At 35.9% G+C, this 13,078-nt stretch overlaps 1 protein-coding gene across 1 annotated transcript in view; it reads right to left on the bottom strand.

Annotated features, from left to right (window-relative positions):
- Nucleotides 1-8,100, bottom strand: part of IFT57 (intraflagellar transport 57) — a 47,561-nt gene extending 39,461 nt beyond the window's left edge. The window contains exons 1-4 of the mRNA XM_017672186.3: nucleotides 7,764-8,100; nucleotides 5,056-5,218; nucleotides 4,218-4,336; nucleotides 1,115-1,205 (exon numbers count right to left, since the gene is read on the bottom strand). Coding sequence (XP_017527675.1) covers nucleotides 1,115-1,205; nucleotides 4,218-4,336; nucleotides 5,056-5,218; nucleotides 7,764-7,975 — 585 coding nt within the window. The 5' untranslated portion in view covers nucleotides 7,976-8,100. The remainder of the gene's footprint in view (nucleotides 1-1,114; nucleotides 1,206-4,217; nucleotides 4,337-5,055; nucleotides 5,219-7,763) is intronic.
- Between the last annotated feature and the right edge of the window lie 4,978 nt (nucleotides 8,101-13,078).

Here is a 13,078-nt window from a genome sequence, read left to right as displayed (position 1 = left end):
GCAGAATGAATGTATTTTTACCTTAACTCTTAAAATTCATCACATTAAAAAAAGGTATCTTTAAATTGATTAGTTTCACAATGGTCTTTTTCCTTCTGTAAATATTGGTCATTTTTTGCAGAGAAAAGAAAGTAATCCATAATCTTTCCACCCATATGCAACTAATGTTAATATATTCTTTTCTTTGCATATTTTACATTGTTAAGCTTATGCATACAGTGTAAGTTATCACCCCCATGTCACTACCATTCCTTTGTAAACAATTTTTAATGCCTACATAATAATCTACTATTCGGGAATAGTCTAATTTATTTAATAGTTATTCTCGGCATTTGATACAAAATAGTGCAGTGATTAATGTCTTTATAGCATATAGCAACTTAGTATTTTACTTTAAACTGAAAACATACTTATTATCTATTGATTTAAAAATTCACCTGAAAAATATAATTGGTTCATGATAGTAAAATACACCATAACTTTTTTCCCTCACCATTTCAGTTTCAGCACCATATGTATATTTCCAAAAATAGCAGGGTCAGTTCATCTCTGGTTCTAAGAAAGCGTTGTGTCTCTACTGCTTTACTAGCATATTCCATAGTAAAGACTGATCATTTACTTTCACACTATGGATAGGGTATTAAGAATGGGAAAAGGCCCAGATACTGCCAAACAATTTAAATAATGTTGGTATTTTATAAGTATTTTGTAAAATTCCAGCAGGGAAGTACACATCCTAATTTTAGAAGTATGAAGGAGTTCCAAAGAAATGAATGATGTTCTTATGAAGCAGAATGTATTAATCCTATTGTTCTGTTCTAAATTATTTATGACCTATTTAAGATCACAAATGGTTGTTAAAGTATTTACTCATATAACTCGTGGTCTAGTACTTCCTGTCTATAGCTTAAGAACCTCTGCTAAAATTTAGATATCAAGAGAACATGAGCATTAACTTAACCAAAGGTCTAAAACAACTGATACTTGATATTGTTTAAAAGCTTTTTTTCTCTAGAAACAATGAAAATAAATACATTCCAGAAAAAAGGGGAATTAAGAGAAAAGAAAGGAATTCAAAGGTGAAAATGAAGAAAAAGTTCAGCAACACACATACCACAAATTCTTCATCTACTTTATTTAATGTTAATTCTGCATCATCTTCTGGCACAGTTTCTTCTTCCAATTCTTCCACTGGGTATGATGGCCTAAAATAATAAGACATATGAGATGAGAGGCAGTTTAGCAGCACAGAAAGATGTGAATATCAGGAATATCCTATATACCAGATCTTGTCCTTTTTCACCCCCACTTCCATAATCACTGCTAAATCTTAATGCAGTCTTCCTGAAACTTTCCTTACAAAGAAGCAAAAATGTTTATCCCAAATTTAAAGAATAAGTTTATACAAATGGAATGATAGCAGGCAAATTGTTATCCACTGTACTTTCTTCACTTATTAATATAACATATTTAAGTAGATATATACACATTTTTATTTTTTCTACACAGCTGCATTACATTCCATTACCAATACCTAATAAATTTAACTTGCAACCTATGGCTAAACATCAAGAGTGTTTCTAGTTTACTAGACAAGATTGCAAAGATCATTCTTGTGCATTTAGCATTATGTATATCATTTAGAATAAATGTGTACAAATAGAACGGCTAAGTCAACAACTTTGTTTTCTAGATACTGTTCAGACATTGCTAGATACATTTTTTTTTGTTTTGCTAAATATTGCCAAAACCAACTTTCAAAATGTTACCCTAATTTGTACTCCCAACAATAGTCTCCATATCCGTATGTTCACCAATATGGTAAGCAAACATATCTTTGCCAATCATATAAGTGAATAACTCTCATTCTTGTTTTAATTGCATTTCTTTCACATGAGAGTGGTGGAATATCAATGTTTTCATTGGTTATTTGTGTTTCTTTTTCAGCAAAATGCGTATTTATGCCCTTTGCCCTTCTGTATTTAATACAATGCTTTTCCTAACCTGTTTTACAAATATTTTTCCTAGTTTATTAATTATAATCTTGGCTATTCAGAACTGTTACAATTCTTATTACTTGGCTACATTATCTCACATGAACCTTAGCTTTAATATCATATGTACAAGGCTTTTCCCTCTCACAACATGCCTTTTGTATTTTAGTACTCCCATAGTTTCATTTTTCACATTTACATCTTTGATCAGTCTGAAATTTATTTTGGTAGAAATAATAAGAAGGGCTCCAGTTTTATTCTTATTTCCAAAATCAAATCAGTGGTACTAAGTATTGAATAATCATTTCTCCATCAAGATTAATGACATGTATTTCCCATGTTAAAAACACCCAAAAGTATTTGGGTTTATTTCTGGAAACTTATTTTAAAAACCCATACCACAGACAGCTTAACAAAATACAGAAATAAACATTCAAATATTAAGGAAGGAAAGTGCTGCAAAACAATCTTTTTAAAGAATAAATTTCCTATTTTTTATTAATTAAAACAAGACAGTATCTCAAAAGCAATGTTCTTCTAAGATTTGTTTTGGTATAAATATATAAAATAATCATCTATAAATGTGTAACATCTGTTCAATTTACACATTACATAGCTGATATTTTCTCTTAATGCCTATTTTCAATGTTTATTCCCCTTTTTCTTCTTCATGCCTATTAGAGTCCCTATAAATTACTTAAACACAAAACATGATCAAAAACTAGATATGCCCAGAAACAAAGAAAGTACAAAATTGAAATAGTGGGTGAGATACCAACAGCTTCTGGTAAATTTAGAATGCATTAGGCAATAGATTTAATAATTTTTAAAAATGCAAAAGTAGCAGCAGATCTCATAACTTCTCTTGGACTTTAGTAAATAACTAATGTGGACCATGAACTCATTTTTTATATTGCACTAGGTGGTAATGTTTGAGTTGAAGCATATAAAATTAGCATTTTTAGTTCAAAAAGAGATCAGTAATTTCACATGGTTCAAGCTAATGATAACCTAAGTCAAGTAAGTTTTAAAAGTACTTATTAATGAGGAGTAAATTATTTACCTGAGAAAATATAATTGTATATAAATTAAAATATAAGGAACAAAACATAACCTTTCTACAGAATTTAGCTCTAATCCAAAATCACCGTTTACATGTTTTCACTGAATCATGCCTTTCACAATCTCTAACCTATCAATAATTCCAATATTCAAAGAATCAAATTTATCTATTTTATAATTATAACCTATACAAATTGACAGTTTCTGAATATTTTATCCCCTCATCCATGTGGTCAACATTTATTAAGAATCTATGAAATAGCAAATGCTATTCTAGCTACCAGAAATCACCCATGAAGATTCCGTATTTCTAGTAACAAAGCCTGACCTGTAAACAAATTACTTTAATACCATGGGATAAACATAACAGAAACAAAAGCAAATCACTGTCATGTCAGAGACAGAAGCAGTGCCTAATATCTAAGAGAGTGTCCTGGTGGCTTATTTAGTATTATTCTTGCCCACATGCTATAAGGAGAAATCCCATTTGAAATATAGTTGACATGAGGGTTAGGGGTGCTGACCCCCCATGCAGTCTAAAACCACATGTAACTTTTGGCACCCCTAAGCTTATCTAATAGCCTACTGTTGATCAGAAGCCTTATCAATAATATAAAGTCAATTAACACATATTTTGTGTATGTATTATACACTATATTCTTACAGTAAAACCAGAAAAAAATGTTTCAAATTGTCACACATCTCTAAAAAAATGTCTAATATATTTATTGAAAACAATCTGTGTATAAGTGGACCTGTGAAGTTCAACCCATGTTGTTCAAGAGTCAGCTGTACTATATTTCCAGTTTTTCCTTAAATGTGCAGCTCTCACTTACCCCCATGTATATTCTATGCATATATAAATAAGTATATGCAGAGACTTTGAAAATTTTCCTAAATTGACAAGAACATGCAGTTACAGTTAAACCTTTAATAATTATATATTTGAACTGAGAAGGGACACAATAATATCAAAACTGGGTTGGGGGACACCAGATACTCCAATTTTGTCTATATTGACTTTTCTAATCACCTGTGCCATTTTAAGTTTGGAACAGTCAAGAGGAAATATTTCTTATTAGGTCAGTTAAATAGCTCTGAGCCCTTAGAAGACAAAGCTATGCACGTAAGATAACTTTTGCCAGGTTGGGTAGTGTTTACCTTTTCCAGGTGAAACCAGTATATTTTAATGCTTCGTCAGCTAAACAGTCAAGAACATAGCAGACATGCTCTCCAAAACCTGACTTTAACTTTGAAGGAGGAAAATCTGCTGTTCTTCCCTGAAATACAAAAGATAAACAGGGTGTTATTTGTTATTTATATACCAAATATCAAAACATTTTAAGCAAAGTACTGCTGAATAAACGTATCACTTCTCTATTTCTCATTTCTCAAATATGATTTTAAATAACTGTAATTAGATTGCTTCTTAGAAATCCACCTCTTTAGTCTTTTTTTAAATCCAAGATTCATTAAAAAAACTAAAGAAAAATGAAGATGTCTTATTGTCAAAAGTATCAAATTAAAAGGCAATAACCTCATGACAGCAGAACAAATTATTGATCTTGTTAGCGTGAAAAATCAGTAAAACTACTAGCTTGGTATCATACTGTTGAACAAACATATGAAGGATAATAAAATCACAAACATAAGAGTGATTCAGTTGTCAAAAATTAGTAATATATGTGCCAAAAATTCTTACTGCCTGTCCCCAGGAAAAGTTGAAATGAAAAGTACAAACTGCTTCATGGTCTACTAAATCAAAGTACCCTTTCAAAATACAGTGTTTTTGCTTCCTAGTTTTCTATTACTCTGTAGAAGGAAAACTATCCATCCTGAGGTTTTACCTGGAAATAAATCCAGATATAATTGTATATGTGTGCACATATAGATAGATATTCACAGATAATTCACCTAATAGGCTAGCATTTATGTTGTTATCAATAATAAAATTCATAACGTGAGAGCATGAAGAAACAAGAGGGTTGTTTACACTTACAAATGACCGAAGCTCAGATAATATGTTAGATATTGTGGCATTAGGGTCATCATATTCTTGAGGCTGCTCGAAGAGACTTCCTGCTTTGTTAATCAACCAAGCAGCCAGAGTGCAAAACATGTAGAACTGTTCCCCAGGGTTGGTAGGCAGAGCAAAATAGTGTCTGTTTCAAAACAAGGGGGAGGGTAGAATATGAAACATTGCAAGTAAGTCCTAGTGAACTAAAAGGACTAAGTCCAAAATTGCCAAAGGGCTTTTTTTTTTCAAATGGCTTTAAAATCAAAAGACAATGATAATTCGCTCTTTGAAGTTTCTAGTAAGCCAAAGCACTCACATTAAAGTTTCTATTCAGCAAGATTAGGGCACTTACTACTATATACAACATATAAGATCAAAGACCTTATATTCAGAAAAAGCAAGGCATGTTAAAAAACTGAGCATGTAGAACTTCTGACCATATCATTTCTATGTCAGAAATAATTAATGAGAGAGTACCTCCTGAAAATGGTAATTTGGAATTAAGAGAATCTTAGAGTTTAAAAAAAGACCTTAATGAGTATTCATTATTCATTTTCACATTAAAAAAAAATGTCACTGGTATCTATCTTTACTTACTGTTCCTAATCTATCAGCTATGTTAAACAGTTGTATAGTTGTTCTTAGCTGCATATTTCAATCACCTGAGCTTGTCAAGTATTGCTACTGGACCAAATATTGCTTTATCCCCCATGGATTAAATCAGACCTTCTGGGAGTGAAACCCCAGTATAGTTACCTTTCAAAAGCTTCCTAGATGGTTGTAAGGTACAGTCAGGATTTACAACCACTGAGGAATGTATCCCCAGTCTAACAAACGTTTGTTAACTTTTGCTAAATCCCCTAGCCTACTAACATCAATCTTATGAAGATCAATATGATTTATACCTAATCGTGTTAGAAATAAAACTTGCTAGTAATAACATTCAAGTCAGTTTTATCAAAGACCTTATTCTGCCTTTTTATGTGTAGCTATTACTATCATAATTATATTTATACTATTGTAACTATTCTTCATAAGAATTAGCAGTCTACTCATCTGTGTTTCTCTAACTTCTTCCTGTAGGATGTGTAAATGTTCTGGAAGATAACAGATAGCTCCGAAGAAAAAAAAAGCCATGATGTTCTTTCAGGTACATGTTCACAACCCCTTCAAAGCACCCACCACTAACAACTCATCTTTTCCTTATGGGCAGGTAACTCCGAAAGAGAGGTACGGTTACTGACACATACTGCAGACCTAGGACAGTGGTTCTCAAACTTCAGCATGCATCAGAACCATCTGGGAGGTTTGTTAGAGCAGACTTCTAGGTCGTACCCTGGAATTTCGGGTAAAGTAGCCCTAGGAAAGGGCCTGTGGCCACGCGTTTCTAATAAGTTCTTAGGTGGTGCTGATGTTGCTGGTCTGATGACCACAGTTCGGGAACCATTGAACTAGCATGTCCCCACGCAAATCTACGATTCAAACTATCCTGCTGAACTCCTGAGGAAGCAGTATAGAGGTCAATAGACCTTTAAGGCCATTTTCTTCTAGCTTGAAATAGTTGGGGGGAAAATGCATTTTTACTAACACAGTAAATGTTGTTTATTTTTATTATCCTGACCAATCCATTTAAGTAATAACTCCCAATCCTACAGTTTCTATCATGGATCGACCAACACTACTCTTTCCTCTAACTTTTCTCCTGTTATGGACTGACGTAGCAATATGGACAGTTGACATAAAGCCTACATATAATTCAATATCTTACAATTCAAGTTATTGGGAGAGAGCAAGGAATGAGATCGTAACTGTCAAGGTAACTGTTTGAGCCCAGCTATAGCTATTAAGAAGAGAAAGCACTACAGATTCTTAATCTGAATTGCATCTCACATAATAAAATAAACAAATGTAAGTACTAATGGGAAAGAAAAGCTATAAAACGTACTTGCCTGGCTATCACTAAGCTAACACTGATTAGAGGAGAAAGTGCTAGCTGTCAATTACCCTCAGCAAACTAACAGCACTGGCTTCAGGATAGGATGGACTTCTCACAAGAAAAAGAGCAGAACTTTGAGTTCTGATGGAGACAATTCCAATTGTTGTTATTTCACGTGTCTTTTCCACTTCTCAATTTCTAAGAGTACTGTTATTGCAAAGGTAGAAATCTTCAGAACAGCAATTAGTCAACAAGTTTTACTAACTGTATTATAAAATGCTCAGTAAGGTCCTAGGCACCACAGTCACCAGTTGCAGGGACAGGTTCTCCCAGAGGAAAATAAAAACTAGAAATAGATCTAAAATATTAACAGCAGCAATCTTTGGGAGTGAGGCTATGGGTGATGTTAGTATTTTTCTACACATTTTCTTGTGTTTTTCTGAGTTCTCTACAATAGGTATTTTACTTTTATAAGAAAAAATACTATTTTGTAGAGGTGCGTACTTTCAAGACGAACAAGCTGTCTTCCAGTCCTTTCTGCCGTTACAAAACTTTAGTCTCTAAGAAAATACCAAGTCTAAACTCTGAACTGCAGAGCCCTCCGTCCCCAAGTTTGGAGTGAAGCGCTCTTTCCTGGCTAGGAAGATGGAGGCGAGGCTTGCTGACCCGGACTCAGGGTTCCCCGCAAGGAAGGAGGAAGGCACCGCCCCAGCGCCCAGCCGGTACCCAGGGGCGGGAGGACGAGGGCACCCACCTGGACGGGGGCTTCAGATTGTTCTTCCGGAGGAGGTCCTCCTCATAGCGGAGCAGCTTCAGCTTCTCCACCAGGTCCTCCATCACCACGAACATGTGGTAGGCCGCGCCGGGCCCCCGCTCCACGACCACTTCCCCCGCCCCTTCGCCGCGGGACCGGGACACCCCATCCTCCACACCCGACGGCGTAACCACTGCCGCGGCGGCCGCCATCGCACAACAAATATTAAGAGCCCCGCACGGGTCTGGGCCCACAGACCTAGGCGGCCTCCTCGCCTGCGCAGTCGCCGCCAATACCGCCGCGACCGGTTACCAGGCGACCGCTGGGCAGCCCGTCACCAAGGAAACCAGACTCCGCCCCCTTCCCGCCCCGGTCTCTTCTAATTTCCCTCCAACCGGGGCGGCCTTCCTGCATGACGTCACTTCGGGCCCCGCTCCTTCCCCTGCCTCCGGGGAAGTCGGGGCTGGGAGGCAGCCCCGCCCCCGTGGGGGCGTGGCGTCTTCCTCCTCCAGGCAGGCCCCACCTCCTCCCGCTGCAGAGGCGGGATCCGGGGCGTCTGCTCAGTTTTCCCCGGGGTGTTCCGCCGTTTTGAGGCGCGTTGAGCCTGGTATTTGAGCCGCTGTCGGAGACGCTGTCTGAGCCGTCTAGTAGCGGTAAAAAAGGTTAAGGGGAAAGGAAGACGAGCAGTATTTGAAGGTCAAGCTAGCCTACTACATGTGTTTTTAATTTTTCTTCTCAGAATTAAATGTTTCAGAGTTGTAAACATAGTCGATAGCGTGCTTTACCCTTTGTCTTAGAAACTTTCTAATGACAGGTTCCCTTTTTTTCCCCTTAATCTTTCTCTCATTAGGGAATGCTGTGTTTGATTTAACAGCATATTATAGGAGTTGAGGGATTATAATCCCCGCTATTACTTCAGCGCTAGGAAAAAGGATTGTTGGTTGGGGGAGTCCCGGTGGGGTAGAACGGCAGAGAGTGAACAGAAAGGAGGCATTGGGAAGGAATTGTTCTGCCTCGGAAACAAGAATTTTAAACTCACATCTCCTGCTTAATCTATTTCAAGCCCATTACATGTGGTATAGTTTTGGGGTGTCTTGTTAAAATCAAGAAAACAAAAGGAGATAATCTCGAAAGGAATTTCCCTGCTCTTTAGCTCCAAATGTGGCTGAAGACAGTTACTACTATATTGTGCAGCTACTGACCAACGCAATACAAGAAAGGGGACACGGCTGACCACATCTTTACAGTTCTCAGGAAAGGCAGCAGTTTTCCTAACAGTTACATAAAAAATGAGGTAAATGACAGACGTGTGGTTGGTTCCCGGAAGAGGAAAACTTACAGCAAGAGGTTGAATATGTGTATATCAGTCTGAACCTAACTTCTTTCTGATAATAATAAAGGTATCAAAGTGAAGAATCAAAAGCAAATACTTCTTTCTATTTACCACAGAAAGGAAATACATAAAATAACTGATTTATGTAGCAAATAACCCAAAGTGGAAGGACACTGAGAAGTGCTTTTCAAATAAATAACATAGCTTGCTTACTACATTAGCCAGCTGCTTTTAATAAAAATGACTGGGAAAATTGGATTTGACTCTACCTCACTGCCAAATTGGTCTTTTTCTTTGCCTTAGAACAATGTTTCTGCCCCATATATCCCCGCCCCAACCGCCACATGGGCAGGTGGAGATTATTGCAATAGTCTAAATAAAATCAGAGTACAAGAAAGATGTGTCACTTTTTAGGATTAAAAAAAAAAAGCTCAGATGCAAGCTTTAGGGGGCTTGGTTAATCAACAACCTGTGGCTTTTTAAATGGCTTTGAAAAACATGTCAGATTTTACAGGTAAATTGGTTACATCCAGAGATATAGATGTTCACTCAGCGTGCTGCCTACATAAGATGTTCTGACATTTTCAGAAGGTAATATGTAGCGTACTTAGGATGAAATAGTCACACATTGTTACGGCTAACAAGAAACCCTCCAACCACATAATTATTTTGCCAGGGTCGAGATTGGGAGGGAACCCTCTCAGAAGCTACCAGTTTCCTTCCCAGATACAATATTAGTACAGCCTGTCTTAAAAACAGTATGAAGAATTATTTTTCCCTTTAATTGTTTTTACAGAAAAAAGATTATAAATTGTCCTCTGGTAACTGTGGCATAGAAAGAATGAAAAAAACAAAGGAAAGGCCAACAGTTCAACATTGCATGTTTCCCCACAGAAAAATGATGGGAAAGAACACTGAAATGCCGTTTCATTTTTATAAGGCCCAGGGATTGCTTTTGCTGAATCTTTGTTTACCCACAAGAGTTGAAAACACTTTAGGAGGTCTTTTCCCTGATGGAAGTAGTTTCCTTCACATGTGTGAGAATGCACACTCAAATACTCTTTCAGCTGCCTCAGCCACTTGGAAGCTTTGGGGTACATTTGTGTTAGTATTTTTGCAGGTAGGACTGGCTCATTCATTGACTAAGGACTTAGAAAAAAACTTGAAGAGAGTTGAATGTTAAGGCATGTTCATACTTCCTTTCAAGAATCTTAAAAGATTTATCCCCAGCTCTATGTGTTGACCTTACAATAAATAGCCTTGCTTCTGACTTTGACTTTTATCTCTTACATTCTATCTGTGAAATGATTGGAGGTAATTTTTAAGACCCTTAATATCTTTTGGTGAATGCGCTCATCTCTGAAAACCAAACATCACCCCAATCAAAGGTTTAAGCTAAGTGGCTTTCCCTGAAAGATACTGAGCAAGCCTGGGGGTGAAAAGGAAGTAGGTTCAAAGACGGAGGATTGCTTCTAAGATGGAACTGTGTTTCTGTGTAAGAACATGTCCTCCAAGAAGACTGGGCAGGCTTAAAAGACAAAGCTGCTTTGTGTTATAAATGGCTGAGTACTACCCATTTAAGATGTTGAAAACTTAGAAAAACACCAATTGAATAAAGTTTCCTTAACCTTATAGAAAATATCTGCCAAAGCTCTAGAAAGAAAAGTCACATTTAAACCTGAATCATTAGACATAATGCCTTTTAAAGCCAAGACACCCACTCTTCAAAACTATGCCAGAGATTAGAGCCAGTACACTGAGACAAAAAAAAAAATTATGAAGTAGTAAAGAAAAATAAACTGTTGAGGGGATATGATTAGATAAAAAATCCAAGAGACTCTACAGACAAGGTATTAAGACAGCTCAGCAAGTTTGTCATATCCAAGATCCAAAATAAAGAAGAGTTACTGGAAAAATAAGAACCTCAAAAACAAACCATATATAGCATCCCAGAATGTCTATCATTATCATTATGGAGAAATTATTAAACTTTACTGAAAATCATGGAATAATCCAAATAGTGATACAATGTTTATTAATGAGAAAAATCAGTTATTATTACCCAATCTATAAACCCAGTGCTTTTTCAACTAAAATTCCATATGGTCTAATATTAGAATTCATACCTAATAGTAATTTTAAAGGAGCATGAGAAAAGAATCATGGTATTAATAAAAGTATAAATTAAAGTGTTGACATCACAGGAATAAATACAAAATATTGTCACTGGAAAAAGGTGAGATTTTATATGGAAATTCAGTATACAACGAAGTTGGTGTTACCAATTAGTATATAAAGATGAACTATCCAGTAAATGCTATTGAAGATATGGGTTATCCACATGGAAACAAATTTAAATCTCTGAATTCCAGCACATAAGTTCCAGATTCATTGAAGACATAAATGTGAAATACTTGTAGGATGTTTAGAAGGAAGCAAAATAGAATACCTTTAACTTCAATGTAGGGGAAGTTTTCTTGAAGGAAATAAAGAATAAATTTTAAAGGAAAGAAACTCATCAAAATTTAAGAACTTAGATACACAAAAGAGGAAATTATAAACAATGAAGATGATATTTGTGACTCATATAATGTCAATGGATTAAACTCTAGGATCGCAAAGGTTACAACGAAAAATGGCTCTAGATATTGCCAACTGGCTCTTGGGGGACATTATCACCCCTGGTTGAGAATCACTGTTCTAGATGCATGGGTTGAAATAGTCAATGCCTTTATTAAGATAAGGAATGTAAAGGTAAATGAATGACTGAGTGATGTGAGACTGGGTGCCATGTGGAAGAACTACAGTGAACAAGAAAACTCATGCACCATCTCAAGCAGGGGATACTTTTGTCATGCAGGAATTCAGCCCAATTTTGCTTTGTGTTCTAATGTTGCAAGGATGTGAACCTTGACTTACATGTCAATGTGAGATTCTCATGTTCTTGAAGGTGACCTTTATATACAGAAAATATTATTTCAGTGGCTACTTGTTAAAGATATTTGATTTGTTAATATGTAGAAGTTCAAAATTGAGAAGCCTTGTTCTTAACTTTTATTTTAATATTTAAATCTTACTCAATTTTTAAAGTAGTGAATTGATTACAGTCAAGTTTAAGGGGGAATTTGCAACTTAAAGTCCTTTAGAGATTTTAATCTTTAATCTATTCATAAACTTAATATATTTGTTTTAATATTGTCTGACAAAGCATTCCAGATACTGTTAAAACTGAATCTAAAAGTAAAAAAAAAGTTGGGAGGGAAGAGGAGTAAGTTCTATTAAGTATTCCAATACTGTTTGTAAGCACGGATTTCAATGTAAAATGAAAAGTCCAAATCAGTTGCCCTTTTACATATTATAGGCTGGAATCACAAGTCATTCTGTTTTTCTAATAGGCCAAATTTTCAAACATTAGATACTTAGGTGTCAAATATGCACAAATTAAACATTCTTATTACTATTGCGGATTTGACTTTCATCATTACTGTATTTAGTGTTACAGTTTTCCAGGATTAATATATATTCCCCCAACAGAGAACTAATAATCTGTGAGGTGGGGACTTATTAAGTTTTCCATCCAATATACCAAGAGATTCCTGCATCAGAGGTAGAAAAGTTTCTTGCTCAGATCACCAGTGGGACACAGTAAGTCCTAGCTTTCTGTAACAAAGTCCCGAATTTAGAAAAGGAAGTGGTTTTGTAACCCATTCCTCTTGGTTTTCTTCATTTTCCAGCTCTTACTAATGGAAGTCTTCTAACTCCTCAAGGACTATAGATAACTTTGGTAAATGCCATCCAGTTATACTGTACATATTTCAAGGCTTTGCTCTGCTCCATGATCTCATTTTTTGAGGGTGAGAAACAAAGTGCATATATTCAGCTTACTGCCTCTGTGTAGATGATGGGGATGGCTATTCAAGGGTTCCAGGTAGGAGTATATGTTTCGGTGAAGGGGAGTGGAAGCTTATTAAATTTGCATCTT

The sequence above is a fragment of the Manis javanica genome, chromosome 3, assembly GCF_040802235.1.
Source record: "Manis javanica isolate MJ-LG chromosome 3, MJ_LKY, whole genome shotgun sequence".
NCBI classification, from domain to species: domain Eukaryota; kingdom Metazoa; phylum Chordata; class Mammalia; order Pholidota; family Manidae; genus Manis; species Manis javanica.
Note: the sequence above shows the minus strand (reverse complement) of the source record. Positions and strands in the feature narration are given on the sequence as shown.